General features: G+C 59.1%; 2 protein-coding genes across 2 annotated transcripts; one reads left to right on the top strand and one right to left on the bottom strand.

Moving 5' to 3' along the window:
- Nucleotides 1-688: 688 nt before the first annotated feature.
- On the bottom strand, nt 689-5,935 carry WDR89 (WD repeat domain 89). The gene is made up of 5 exons (XM_078868101.1): nt 5,698-5,935; nt 4,360-4,985; nt 4,074-4,178; nt 2,809-3,075; nt 689-2,088 (listed from the first exon to the last, which is right to left on the bottom strand). The coding sequence occupies exons 2-5, from the start codon at nt 4,957-4,959 to the stop codon at nt 1,696-1,698; spliced, it is 1,365 nt and encodes a 454-aa protein (XP_078724227.1). The 5' UTR covers nt 4,960-4,985; nt 5,698-5,935; the 3' UTR covers nt 689-1,695.
- Nucleotides 5,936-6,095: 160 nt separating this feature from the next.
- On the top strand, nt 6,096-14,134 carry DMAC1 (distal membrane arm assembly component 1). The gene is made up of 3 exons (XM_078868106.1): nt 6,096-6,510; nt 11,863-12,135; nt 13,277-14,134. Exons 2-3 carry the CDS (start codon nt 11,910-11,912, stop codon nt 13,354-13,356), a joined length of 306 nt encoding a protein of 101 aa, XP_078724232.1. The 5' UTR covers nt 6,096-6,510; nt 11,863-11,909; the 3' UTR covers nt 13,357-14,134.
- Nucleotides 14,135-14,168: the final 34 nt, after the last annotated feature.

A 14,168-nucleotide genomic window follows, 5' to 3' on the forward strand; every position in this document is an offset into this window, starting at 1 on the left:
GTCCCGGTTCTCGTTCTGGCTTTGTCTGCCGAGTGCATTTTTTTAGTCAAAAAACATCGGAACGAGCACCAATGTCCTAGCTCAATTCGCTCACACGGCCCCGGGACCATCTCGTGAGTGGTTGAAGGGGGCCCTTACCGCATCCCTCCTCACCAGGGTCAACCAAAGAATCTGGGCCTCTCCAGACACCAGGACTCTCTACTTCAAACCTCCGCACGCTGAGGTCCTCCCATTGTAAACCAGCAAAACAGAAGGGCCCTCCCCCCATCGTGCACTATCCCTCTGAAGAGACGACAGAGTACAACTCCCCAGCGACGTGCTATCCACTGAACCAGGGCCCACGGGTCAAGAGGTTAAAGTTTGCCACCAGTCCTGGTTCTGCTCAGTAGCTGTTTTTGGGAATTTAAAGTCTTGCGGAGACATTAAAAGTCCCAATTAGTTTTTTTTACCAGCCGTGCAATAATACAGCACTCAATACCATGCATTTACATTAAGGGTGTTCTCTCTTCCGGTTGTGTGATATTCCACCCAAGGCATGTCCCGGTTTGTTGCGCATCACAGATTAGCCGGAGGGGTAGAGAAACCCCATGGAATTCCCTGTTGCACCAGGGCCAACCACGCAACGCTCACCACGGGCCACTGCCCAACGCAATGACGAACGAGTTTTGGGGTTGATGTGTTTTTTTTATTTCCGACATATAAAAAAAATGCCCATCCAACGCCGACTTGCCTGAGCAAGCACAACTCGATTTTGTTGTGAAAACTGTACAGTAGCAATCTGACCACGGTGAGTCACACGCACAGAAGCTTACACTTTCAATTAGGATAATCCTAAACTAAGTCAGCATATGCTGTGATCATATGCATTTAAAAAAAATAAGATTTGTACTTTAAATCTTGGTTTTCAAAACCACTTCAAATTTGTTATCATGCCATTTGTTACCAAGCAGAGCCTTAATGAGCCTCTAGTTTTTTTCAGGGGGGTTCTAAATAATGTTTAGCCACATTTATTAACGAGTATTGCTGTGGAAAGAAACCGGAGAACCCGGAAAAAACCCACGTAAAATGCACAACTTTAATCTCCACAAATAGATTCAATGATCCAACTGCCATGTCCTGAACACAGCCCACACCCACAACACAGACATTCCCAGGTAATCTCCCATCCAACCACTAACCAGGCTTAACTTACACAAACAACCACCCATAAGATCCAGACAGGATACATACAGTGCATTCATTTGTATATGAATAGAAAAGATTGGTGATGAACATGTACGCATCAGGGCAGAGACCCAGAGGAAAGTCTAGAAAGAGGAGGTGCGGTGTGGTGAGGCATGATATGAAGGACTATGGAGTGGATGTCGAGACGATGTCCAGGACAAGCATAAGTGAAGTGACGCGGGTTGGAAAACTCCACGAGGGCAGAAAAAGTCCGAAATAAGAACACAAAATATTGGTAACCGTAAGGTGGACAAATGGGGAGTCGCAAGGGCTGGAGTTGAGAAACACTACACTAATATATTTTATGCAAGGATATGGCACAACCATTCACCAGCACACAGTGGAGAGGAGGGGAGGGCATGGGGATATTTTTCCTATTAAGTGGTGAGTCAGGATATGAAGGTCTGTGAAGTGGAGTTGGGGCCTAGGACATGAATGAGTGGAGATCAGCGCGTTGCATCGCTTTGGCCGTCACTTCCGCTTGGTCTTGTATGGCGCCGTCGAGCGCACACGCCCCTTCCTGTGCACGGCCGATGGGAGCTTGGGGGCCACACTGGCGGCGCCAGCGCCGGCAAGGCCCGGCCCCGGCGGCCGCCACAGTACCAGCTGCCCGTCCTCTCCGCCCGTGACGAGCGAGCCGCGGTCGTCTCCATCCCAGGCGAGGCACCGCACGGTGGCACGGTGACCCCCGCGCAGGGCGCACACGGTTCGCAGAGGCGGCGAGCCACGGCGGAGGGAGTCGAACTCGGGTGTCAGGAGGTGGAGGTCGCCGCCGTGAGTGCCCCCGGCGATGAAGAGGAGGTCAGCCCGCTCGTGGTAGAAGGCATCGACGACGTAATCCAACCGCACACCGCCGGTTACCTCCTGCATAGGAAGACGAGCAAAGTGTCGTTGAGTGCGTGTGTGCGGGTCGCAGTTCAGCGTCTCAAATCCGACCGTCAAATATGTGACCATCACACCAAATTGACCGCTCATACGAAGTGCAGTATTGGTGCAAGAGGTAGATGCCGTTTTATACAGATGTCCGCATATCTGACCTTTTCACATATCAACCTATACCTCGGTCTCCAAGAAGTTCGATCTGCGATGAAGTACCGTAATTAATGATTCAGAACGCTTTATAAGTGCAATGCTGGATGAAGTGTCAGACATTGATAGAAAGGAATGCAACAATAAATTTTAAATGTGCAATGCATGAAGGAGGCGGACACTTAGAATGCCAATGTCAGATGGAAAGAAAAGCATGAGGATCAGAGAAAAAAAAACGCAAGTTGGATATGTCACATTGACTTAAAAAATTTACTTTGTCAGTACACATAAAGGCTTTAAGGCATGATGGCCTATGGGCGACAAGACCGACAGAATGGCAGCCAACGGAGAAAGCGTGTCTGAGAGGTTGTGCGCTACAGAGATTGTGACGATAAAACCAGCTCGTGTGCAGGTGGTTAGGTGGATTGCTACATCGTATGACCTTCAGAGGAAATGGTGACAACTTTGGAGAGGTCTTCACCCAGCAGTAGATAGCTGATGGGCGGTGATGACGATGATAATGACGTGAGCACGAAGAGGCGAGGGGCGACGTACCGGTATCCGCACGTCGGGCACGTTGAGTATGGTGAGCGGGCGATCGTCCGTCTCCGCGGCGACCTGCTCCAGGTCCCAGAGCAGCAGCCCCTCCGTGTGCGTGGCACAGAAAACCCAGTCGCCGGAGAGTCCCACGGCGCCGCCTCCGCTGTCGCCGGGGGGTCCCACTCCGCTGTCGTTGGGTAGTCCCGCTCGCGGCCCGGCGCCCCCCGCCACGCGCCCACACCAGCCGAGCGCCGCCACCGACGAGTGCGAGTTGCAGGTGGCCTGCAGGGTGGCGGTCGCGATTAGACCGGCGTGGCGGCAAGAGTTGCTGGTGGCGCTAGCAGCAATATGAGTGCCAATTTCTGGGAGGCTCAACCGAGCGGGACACGTGATGAGCTGGCAGCCCCTGCCCCTCCCCCATCCTCTACGTCCACTTTCCATTAGTCACATCCACTCTACAACTCGCTCCCAGGCACGGTGGTTGAAATGGCTGCAAGAGTAGTAGTGGTAGTAGCGGTGGTGGTGGTGGTGGCAGTAAGGCGACCACATTTACCGGAGGCTAATCGAGCACTGGCAGCCAGTGGCTTCCTCACTTCTACAGATGTTGGCTTAGTTTCTACTTGTAGATCACCGGGTATGTGATATAAATTTGGGTTGATGGAAAGGCAGTACTTGCCAATGCTTGGTGGACAAAATTAACAAATTGTTGTGATTTTATTTCCAGTTTTGTCATTTTAAGAGGAAAATAAGTTTCAGCCGACATGTGAATCATGCCACAGCCTCTTTTGCAATGGAAACCTGGCATGGAAAAAAAAATAAGAAAACAGTACCAAACCAACAAATAGCGCAAAACACCACATACAGAAAAAGAGTACACATGAAACACTTCAGAAGTGAACAATCTATAAAAGTTAAAGTTTGAAATATTTATCATCATCAGCCATGGTCAATCCACTGCTGAAGGGTGAGCGGAATGATGAGCAGGAGGTTTAATGGGAGGTGTGTGCAGGAGGGTGAGTGATGTAATTATGGACCAGAGGGTGAACGAGTGGGAGGGTGAACGAGTGGGAGGGTGAACGAGTGGGAGGGTGAACGAGTGGGAGGGTGAACGAGTGGGAGGGTGAACGAGTGGGAGGGTGGACGAGTGGGAGGGTGGACGAGAGGTAGAGCGACGGAACAATGGGTGGGAAGATGATCGAGTGGCGGGCGAGGCCGCTGAGCTCGGAACTGAGTTCCCACCCGGGAGGAGGGTGGAGGGGGCGCGCGAGTGGGGGGCGTGCCTGCAGCGCATCCTCCTCACTGCCCTGTCGCAGGTCAAACACATTCACGAGGCCGTCCACCCCGCCGCTCGCCACGCGCTCCGCATCCGCCGGATGGAAGCAGACCTGGGGAAAGAGGGGGGATGGTAAACAACAAATATCTTGGCGCCGTCGTGGGCACTGGCCACCAATATGGAGGCCTGAGACTTATCACTCGTCCCTTAAGGAAGCCGCGACCGAGAATCGAAGTCGGGCAGACCTCACGTGAGTGGGAAATACGCAGGGAAGAAAAAGATGAGTGGGGCACCTGGGTGATGTCGTCGCTGTGCGACTCCTCGTAGACCCCCACGGGTTCCACGTCCCCAGAGGGGCCCCGGCCGGACCCCCGGCCCCCCCTAGCGTCCCAGAACGTGAGGAAGGCGTCGTTGTCGCTGCGCTCGGTGCCAGCGCACACCAGGGAGCCCGGGGCGTTCACGTCAAAGCTCGCGAGCGCGCGGCCCCCGTTGCTATGGAACACGGCCACGGGATCGTTACCCAAACCCTCCTCTCCTCTTCCGCCGCAGAGCCGCACATCCCAGCAGCGCACGGCTCCGTCCTCGGACGCCGAGAAGAGCAGGTCGTGGCTGTGGCGCGGGAACCGGACGCCGACCACGGGGCCCCCGTGCCGCGTGAGGGCAGCGAGGGGCCGCAGCGTGCGGCGGTCGAAGAGGCGGACGCGGCGGTCGGAGGAGGCGGCGGCGAGGCGCTCGCCGGCCCAGTCCACGCTAAGCACGTAGGAGCTCGAACCGCCGCCGCCGCCACCTCCGCCACCGCCGCCGCCTCCGTCATCTCGGCTGCCATTCTCCGTGACGTTCGGAGAGCTCCTGGAGAGACGCAGCTCCCGCATAGTTTGTAAGACCTCCTCCATGGCGGACGAGCGGCGAGAGCAGAAGCCTGGGACAGCAAAGAGTCAGAGATGGTGAGAATTGGGGATTGAACGTTCACAAGGATTGGAGACCGTAGTTGGCGGAGACCTGGGTAGAATTGTGTAGGGTCACCGAAAGGTTTTGGAGGCCCATGGTCACGTGCCAGATGAAGCCCCCTCTGATCGGAAACCTGGGGCAACGGTCTCCATCTGCCGCTGCCACCCCATATACCGCTCTCTGTCGTTCTGGACCAGAGTAAGCAGAGCGGAACTTGATCGGAACCTGGAACTCTAGGAGAGGGTCTGTTCTGCAAGGCTGGAGGACGGATAAGGGTGGTGAGATAGTGCATGGGTGTAGATGAATAGTGGCCATCGAGGTTTTAATTATGATCGAAGCATGGTGTCCGTGAACGTAGACAAGAAATATGAAGATGTCCATTGACATGTTTGATGGTAATTTAAGTGGTTGATCATGTCAACTGACGAGATGAGTGATGGTGATGTCAATTGAGAGACAGTGCCAATTGATGATGGTCTACTCAGAGACAATGCTCACGGATGTCTTTCGAGAGATAATGCCCGGTTGACGATTTCTATTGAGGCAATGCCCGTTGATGATGTATTTTGAGGAACAATGCCCATTGCTAATGTCTATTGAGGGACACTGCCCACTGATGATGATGTCTATTGATGGACAATGCCCACTGATGGTGATTGTTGGTTGTTCCCGCGTGTTCCCACCTGCGTCCGTCTCCACGCCGTCTCCTCCTCTTCCCGCACCCCCCTCTTCAACGAACTCGAGATTCCTTAAACGCTCCGCACCATTGCCCGAGCGCTCGATTAACGGCACACTTCCACCGCTCGTATAACTGTAGTGATACGAAACTGTTTAATTCTAATTCTCAACTCTCTCGAATCTTTTCCCCTTGAACCGGCTCCTTCACCACGCGGAGCCCACGCGGCGCGGCGCCTCCACAAATCCCACAGCGGATAGGCGCGCCCGCCAATTAGCGAGGAGCTGATTGGCTGGCTGCCGACCAATCGGCGGCGCCGACACGCCAGGCCTCGCCTATGCGTGGTGCGGATTTAAAACGGAAGCACCGCGCGTGAAATTTCCGGGCGGAAACATTTGCGCCGGCGATTTTTCGTTCCGCGCTCTCCGCAGGAATTTTTTTTTAAATGGATATTTACGATTCAATTGATTCATCGAATCGGTTATTTTTTAGCCATTGAGGAAAGTGTTGCATTTACAGGATGGCGGTGTGAATATGTGTAATCTACAATGGTGTTAATAAGACGATGCGTTGGAGGTATTCGATGCACGGGAATCGACACGTGGAATCGAGTGTGTTATGTAATCAAGGAATCGATTCCTCTGCCCGATTAACTTGGAAGCTCGAACTGCAAATTAGCCGCAGCGCAGCGGCCGTCAAAGGGCAGCGCTCGTAGCGACAGCGACAACAGCGGGAGCAGCTTCAGCGACAAACAATAGCAGCAGCGGCAGCAGCAGCTTTAGCAGCAGCGAGCACCACACGAGAAGGAGGCGTGCGAGGCGTGAGTCCCGTGACCTCCAGTCCTCGTGCCCCCCCCCAGTCCCCGTGTCTCCCCCCCAAAGTCCCCGTGTCCCCCCCCCCCAGTCCTCGTGTCTCCCCCCCCAAGTCCCCGTGTCCCCCCCCCCCAAATCCCCGTTTCCCCCCCCCGTCCCCGTGTCTCCCCCCCCCCAGTCCCCGTGTCTCCCCCCCCAGTCCTCGTGTCCCCCCCCCCAGTCCCCGTGTCTCCCCCCCCCCCAGTCCCCGTGTCTTCCCCCCCCCCAGTCCTCGTGTCCCCCCCCCCCCCAGTCCCCGTGTCTCCCCCCCCCCCCAGTCCTCGTGTCTCCCCCCCCCCCCAGTCCCCGTGTCTCCCCCCCCCAGTCCTCGTGTCCCCCCCCCCCAGTCCCCGTGTCTCCCCCCCCCCCAGTCCTCGTGTCCCCCCCCCAGTCCTCGTGTCCCCCCCCCCAGTCCCCGTGTCTCCCCCCCCCCCCCCCAGTCCTCGTGTCTCCCCCCCCAAGTCCCCGTGTCCCCCCCCCCCAAATCCCCGTTTCCCCCCCCCGTCCCCGTGTCTCCCCCCCCCCAGTCCCCGTGTCCCCCCCCCCAGTCCCCGTGTCTCCCCCCCCCCCAGTCCCCGTGTCTTCCCCCCCCCCAGTCCTCGTGTCCCCCCCCCCCCCAGTCCCCGTGTCTCCCCCCCCCCCAGTCCTCGTGTCTCCCCCCCCCCCAGTCCCCGTGTCTCCCCCCCCCAGTCCTCGTGTCCCCCCCCCCCAGTCCCCGTGTCTCCCCCCCCCCCAGTCCTCGTGTCCCCCCCCCCAGTTCTCGTGTCCCCCCCCCCAGTCCCCGTGTCTCCCCCCCCCCCCAGTCCCCGTGTCTCCCCCCGCCCCTCCAGTCCTCGTGTGTCCCCCCCCAAATCCCCGTGTCTCCCCCCCCCCCAGTCCCCGTGTCTCCCCCCCCCCCAGTCCCCGTGTCTCCCCCCCCCCCAGTCCCCGTGTCTCCCCCCCCCAGTCCCCGTGTCTCCCCCCCCCCCAGTCCCCGTGTCTCCCCCCCCCCCCAGTCCCCGTGTCTCCCCCCCCCCCAGTCCCCGTGTCTCCCCCCCCCCAGTCCTCGTGTCCCCCCCCCCCAGTCCCCGTGTCTCCCCCCCCCCCAGTCCCCGTGTCTCCCCCTCCAGTCCCCGTGTCTCCCCCCCCCCCAGTCCCCGTGTCTCCCCCCCCCCCCCAGTCCCCGTGTCTCCCCCCCCAGTCCCCGTGTCTCCCCCCCCAGTCCCCGTGTCTCCCCCCCCCAGTCCCCGTGTCTCCCCCCCCCCAGTCCTCGTGTCTCCCCCCCCAGTCCCCGTGTCTCCCCCCCCCCAGTCCCCGTGTCTCCCCCCCCCCAGTCCCCGTGTCTCCCCCCCCCAGTCCCCGTGTCTCCCCCCCCCAGTCCCCGTGTCTCCCCCCCACCAGTCCCCGTCTCCTCCCCCCCCCCCCCCCAGTCCCAGTGTCTCCCCCCCCCAGTCCTCGTGTCCCCCCCCCCCAGTCCCCGTGTCTCCCCCCCAGTCCCCGTGTCTCCCCCCCCCCCCAGTCCTCGTGTCTCCCCCCCCAGTCCCCGTGTCCCCCCCCCCCCAGTCCCCGTGTCTCCCCCCCCCAGTCCCCGTGTCTCCCCCCCCCAGTCCCCGTGTCTCCCCCCCCCAGTCCCCGTGTCTCCCCCCCCCCAGTCCTCGTGTCTCCCCCCCCAGTCCCCGTGTCTCCCCGCCCCCAGTCCCCGTGTCTCCCCCCCCCAGTCCCCGTGTCTCCCCCCCCCCCAGTCCGTGTCTCCCCCCCCCCCAGTCCCCGTCTCCTCCCCCCCCCCCCAGTCCCAGTGTCTCCCCCCCCCCAGTCCTCGTGTCCCCCCCCCCCAGTCCCCGTGTCTCCCCCCCAGTCCCCGTGTCTCCCCCCCCCCAGTCCCCGTGTCTCCCCCCCAGTCCCCGTCTCCTCCCCCCCCCCAGTCCCCGTGTCTCCCCCCCCAGTCCCTGTGTCTCCCCCCCCAGTCCCCGTGTCTCTCCCCCCCAGTCCCCGTGTCTCCCCCCCCCCCAGTCCCCGTTTCCTCCCCCCCCCCCCAGTCCCAGTGTCTCCCCCCCCCAGTCCTCGTGTCCCCCCCCCCCCCCAGTCCCCGTGTCTCCCCCCCCAGTCCCCGTGTCTCCCCCCCCCCAGTCCCCGTGTCTCCCCCCCCCAGTCCCCGTGTCTCCCCCCCCCAGTCTCCGTGTCTCCCCCCCCCCCCCAGTCCCCGTCTCCTCCCCCCCCCCCCCCAGTCCCAGTGTCCCCCCCCCCCAGTCCTCGTGTCCCCCCCCCCGTCCCCGTGTCTCCCCCCCAGTCCCCGTGTCTCCCCCCCCCCAGTCTCCGTGTCTCCCCCCCAGTCCCCGTCTCCTCCCCCCCCCCCAGTCCCCGTGTCTCCCCCCCCAGTCCCCGTGTCTCCCCCCCCCAGTCCCCGTGTCTCCCCCCCCCCCAGTCCCCGTTTCCTCCCCCCCCCCAGTCCCAGTGTCTCCCCCCCCCAGTCCTCGTGTCCCCCCCCCCCCAGTCCTCGTGTCCCCCCCCCCCCAGTCCCCGTGTCTCCCCCCCCCCCCAGTCCCCGTGTCTCCCCCCCCCAGTCCCCGTGTCTCCCCCCCCCCAGTCCCCGTGTCTCCCCCCCCCCCCCCCAGTCCCCGTGTCTCCCCCCCCAGTCCCCGTGTCTCCCCCCCCCAGTCCCCGTGTCTCCCCCCCCCCCAGTCCTCGTGTCTCCCCCCCCAGTCCCCGTGTCTCCCCCCCCCCAGTCCCCGTGTCTCCCCCCCCCCAGTCCCCGTGTCTCCCCCCCCCCAGTCCCCGTGTCTCCCCCCCCCAGTCCCCGTGTCTCCCCCCCCCCAGTCCCCGTCTCCTCCCCCCCCCCCAGTCCCAGTGTCTCCCCCCCCCAGTCCTCGTGTCCCCCCCCCCCCAGTCCCCGTGTCTCCCCCCCAGTCCCCGTGTCTCCGCCCCCCCCAGTCCTCGTGTCTCCCCCCCCAGTCCCCGTGTCCCCCCCCCCCCAGTCCCCGTGTCTCCCCCCCCCAGTCCCCGTGTCTCCCCCCCCAGTCCCCGTGTCTCCCCCCCCAGTCCCCGTGTCTCCCCCCCCCAGTCCCCGTGTCTCCCCCCCCCAGTCCCCGTGTCTCCCCCCCCCAGTCCTCGTGTCTCCCCCCCCAGTCCCCGTGTCTCCCCCCCCAGTCCCCGTGTCTCCCCCCCCCCAGTCCCCGTGTCTCCCCCCCCCAGTCCCCGTGTCTCCCCCCCCCCCCAGTCCGTGTCTCCCCCCCCCCCCCAGTCCGTGTCTCCCCCCCCCAGTCCCCGTCTCCTCCCCCCCCCCCCAGTCCCAGTGTCTCCCCCCCCCCAGTCCTCGTGTCTCCCCCCCAGTCCCCGTCTCCCCCCCCCCCCCCAGTCCCCGTGTCTCCCCCCCCAGTCCCTGCGTCTCCCCCCCCCCCCAGTCCCCGTGTCTCCCCCCCCCCCAGTCCCCGTTTCCTCCCCCCCCCCCCAGTCCCAGTGTCTCCCCCCCCCAGTCCTCGTGTCCCCCCCCCCCCAGTCCCCGTGTCTCCCCCCCAGTCCCCGTGTCTCCCCCCCCCCCAGTCCCCGTGTCTCCCCCCCCCAGTCCCCGTGTCTCCCCCCCCCAGTCTCCGTGTCTCCCCCCCCCCCCCCAGTCCCCGTCTCCTCCCCCCCCCCCCCCAGTCCCAGTGTCTCCCCCCCCCAGTCCTCGTGTCCCCCCCCCCCCGTCCCCGTGTCTCCCCCCCAGTCCCCGTGTCTCCCCCCCCCCAGTCTCCGTGTCTCCCCCCCAGTCCCCGTGTCTCCCCCCCAGTCCCCGTCTCCTCCCCCCCCCCCAGTCCCCGTGTCTCCCCCCCCCCCAGTCCCCGTGTCTCTCCCCCCCCCCCCAGTCCCCGTTTCCTCCCCCCCCCCAGTCCTCGTGTCCCCCCCCCCCAGTCCCCGTGTCTCCCCCCCCAGTCCCCGTGTCTCCCCCCCCCCCAGTCCCCGTGTCTCCCCGAGTTACGCAGTCCCAGTGTCTGACCCCACGTGTCTCCCACCCTGGATAATTGAGTCCCAATGTCACTTGAGCCTGTGTCCTCGTGTCTCAGTGTGGCAATTACAATGTTTAATCCACTGCTGGAAGAGGGCCTCCCCATGCCGTTCGGCTCGTGTCTTGATGTTCATCATACTTCACGCCCGTCAGTGCGACAGGGGTTGGGGGGGGGCACAGCCCTCAAAGCATAGACATACAGTACAACAATGAACGTCGCTGCATTGCCTCCCTGCCGAAGTGGTTTCTCCAACTTGCGCAGTCCTCGGGACTAGAACCCAACCTCGGCTACCGCTAAGGGTCCCGGTTTTCCCCTTGTCGAGGTGTCGCCACTGCCCTGGGAATCAATCCGTGACTCTTCCCCGGACGTTAAAGGCCAATGTTTCTGTCAGTTGCGTCATAATAATGGATTTTAGTGCTTAACATTGTTCCAGAAAATGTTGGCAATCAAGCACATCCGCCTGTGGGTCAAGGCCGTAGTCATGGAGTCAACATTGGGGTGGACCAAATCTTCCAGGGTGTCTGGGGGTCCCAACCCAGAAAAATTTCTAAAATTGAAAACTCATTTTTAGAGCCTAGTCTCTAAGCAAAGAAAGCTGTCTCGGGTGTGGACCAATCAATTTCAAGGACAGTGCATACATTATCAGAGTTATGATTTTTGTTTGCATTCCGACTGCAGGTATTGTGGTCAATGCAAACATGACTCCTTGTAAAAAAAAGGTGTCAGTTTTGTTGCCAGATAAAAGGGTAAAAAAAAACAATTATCAACTAATTTCCTGCCTAATATATAAAAAAAATGCACTAACACATGGGATTGACTTTTTTTTACAATAATGTCTAATAGTGTATTGTATTACATTGCTCTGTTTTTACTTTTTTTACAGTTCTTGTTTCATTGTATGTAATGGCAGAGATTAGGGATTAATAAAGTACAACCATAACCGCAATCATATAAACAGAAATCGATGCATTAATTTATATGAAGACAAGTCCAGATATTGTGGCCAAGGTTTAGCAAATTGTTCTTTTCATTTACATAGCATAGCAATTATTTGTTTTATAGCAATATATTGGGGGGGGGGGGGACATTTTGAGCATATTTGAATATCGGGGGGGGGATGTGTCCCCCCCAATATATATCAATTACCGCCTTGCTCTGGGTCAATTATGGATATGCGTACCTTGTACTCGAGTGGCAAGTTCCTCACGCCGATATTCACTCCGTACTCCAAGCCAGTCCACGAGCAGCGTTCAGGAAAAATGTCAAAATATGCCTCAAGGTATTACATTCCCACGTGGTTTCTCCCCTGCTCCGACATCCTGAGATATTCCTCTCCGTGTTGTTTTATTTGTATCTTCCAAGAGGTGGCAACACCCCCCCCACCCAGCTACTCCCACGTGGCCGTCAGCATGAGCGAGCCGGGCGTCGTGCCTGCGGAGACGGGGAGCGCGGCTCCCCGGCGCTCCATCGACTCCCCCATGAGGCGCATGGTGAAGAATTGCTTCGCGTGCCGCATCGTGTCGGGCACGGGGCTCGTCGCGGCCGGGGCCTACGTCTACTTGATCGGGCGACGCACCGCCAAGTGCAGCCCCGTGGTCGGGTTCGGCTCCATCACCCAACTCGCCTTCGGCTGCGGTACAGAGGCCGGGGGGTTGGGTGGGGGGGGACACGGGGAGGTTTCAGATGCCCCGATGGATGGATTTCGGTATCGGAGGCTTGAAGGAATCTTGAAGACTTAAGGGGACTGGAATGACAATGGGCCTCGAGATATAGGGGACCCTAGAGATGATTGGATCTGGGGGAGCGGGGATGAAGGGTACTCGTGGTGTCAGGGGACCTCAAAGATCAGAGGACATGGAGGACAGCGGGGGACCAAGGGAGTTCATGGGACTGGAGGGATCAGGGACACGGAATCTTAGGGGACTGGAATGATAATGGGGGCTCGAGATCAGGGAGATTAAAGAGCACTGAAAAATTTTGCAACCTAAGTAAAGGTGCAGCCCTGGAATTGCTTGCTTACGCCATTGCTGGCAGAAGGGACCCAACGAGCTGGGGTTGCCACCCGTCCAGGTTTTTTTCCTTAAATTGTCCATTTGTTGAGGTCGCTGTCCTGGGAAAGCAGCAAGTATTAACAATACACCACGCAAGACAATGCCTTGACGTCTAGATCCGTGATAAGCCGTCAGCCGGATCACAACAATTCGCATTTCGATTCCCGCTGCTTGGCGTGTAAATTTCAGCAGAGAATTACCAAAGCACGGTGCTTTAAACTACATTGCGTGTCGTATGCAGAGCAATGTGGCCATGTTCAAAGTAAAGAATCTGAGAAGTTGGGACAAAGTTTACCAGCTCAGCTCATCCCTCTAGCGGCCACTTGTGGGATTGCACCTGAAAGGCAGAAGTGGAAGTTATCGTGCAGTCCAAGAGTCTGCAGTACCGTATACTAATTTTAAAGTCTCTACCAATGTGAACTAAGACGACAGTATATGCTTGTCTTCGCACTGTGCTATGAACCCAGCGGCCAGATCAGTGGCGAACGATGTCAGAACCCGAACCCCGCCCCCCCTTCACCAACCCACATTGACCAGTTTGGTGACGTATGGTCAAACAACTCCATGACTGACACTGTGTGGGAAGGCCATCATCCATACTAATGTATGAGCCGACTCGAGTTGGCTGTCATGAAATATGGGTTGTCATGGGAGCCTTGTTAGTGACTGCAGCGTTGGTGGTGTGCAGTTATCAAGACGGCACTGTCCGTGTTTTGCACACGCAGGTCTCTTCGCCATGGGGGTGGTGATTCTCGTTGACCCTGTGGACAAGATGATCATCACAGAGAGGCCCAAGAGCAATTGACGCAACCTCCTTGCGCGAAACAACTTGCGGCTGCCCAGCGTCATTGCTGCATAGGATGGCGACTCAGCATTTCTGCCAGACAGTGGCATCCATCCCAAGTTGCTGGGAAAGCAGTGATGTTAAGTGAACTGTAAAATAAACTGTCGGTGCAAGTCACATGTAGGGAGGTGAGGAATGTCCGCCTGGTGGATCACTGCTTATGCATGATTTCCTATTGGCTCAGCCCGAGACGCAGTGGTACACCAGACTTGTGGTCTTTCTCCAACTTGTGACTTATACCCCCATGTGTTCTCGTTATGTGACGGGGTGCTGAGCGACTATGAGGGTGTTTGTGGTCAGTGGTTTCATGCGAGGCTTAATATTTTCTCTGCTATCGAATCTGGTGGCTCCCATCACTGCTGTCACCAATGCTGCCATCCTTTATCCTCTGCTGACTCCTTGACCCTGTTCTGGTCTAGAGTCGAGCCCTATTTCTTTTTCTTTGCCTATGGCTGTTGAGTATGTAAAATAAATAAGCGCAGTTTTCCACGGATGCCGATGTCCACCTGTCTTGTACCTCATCTTGAGATGCAGTTGATGTTGATGCTGTATAAATCTTAAGTTGTATTATTATCATCACTGTGACTACGGGCGTAACACCATTTTATTTCTGGGACCGTGACTTGCGTAGGCCAACGATGCTACATAGAGCCGTGTAAATTCGGTCAAACATAAACATCAGCAGGCTCCACTGTGCCTCTTGAGGACATTCACTGCCAAGCGTGAACCACGGCACCGGTTTCTTGATTTCGAGTTCATCTAACACTTGCGAT

Source organism: Lampetra fluviatilis, chromosome 25 (assembly GCF_964198595.1).
Source record: "Lampetra fluviatilis chromosome 25, kcLamFluv1.1, whole genome shotgun sequence".
Taxonomy (NCBI): domain Eukaryota; kingdom Metazoa; phylum Chordata; class Hyperoartia; order Petromyzontiformes; family Petromyzontidae; genus Lampetra; species Lampetra fluviatilis.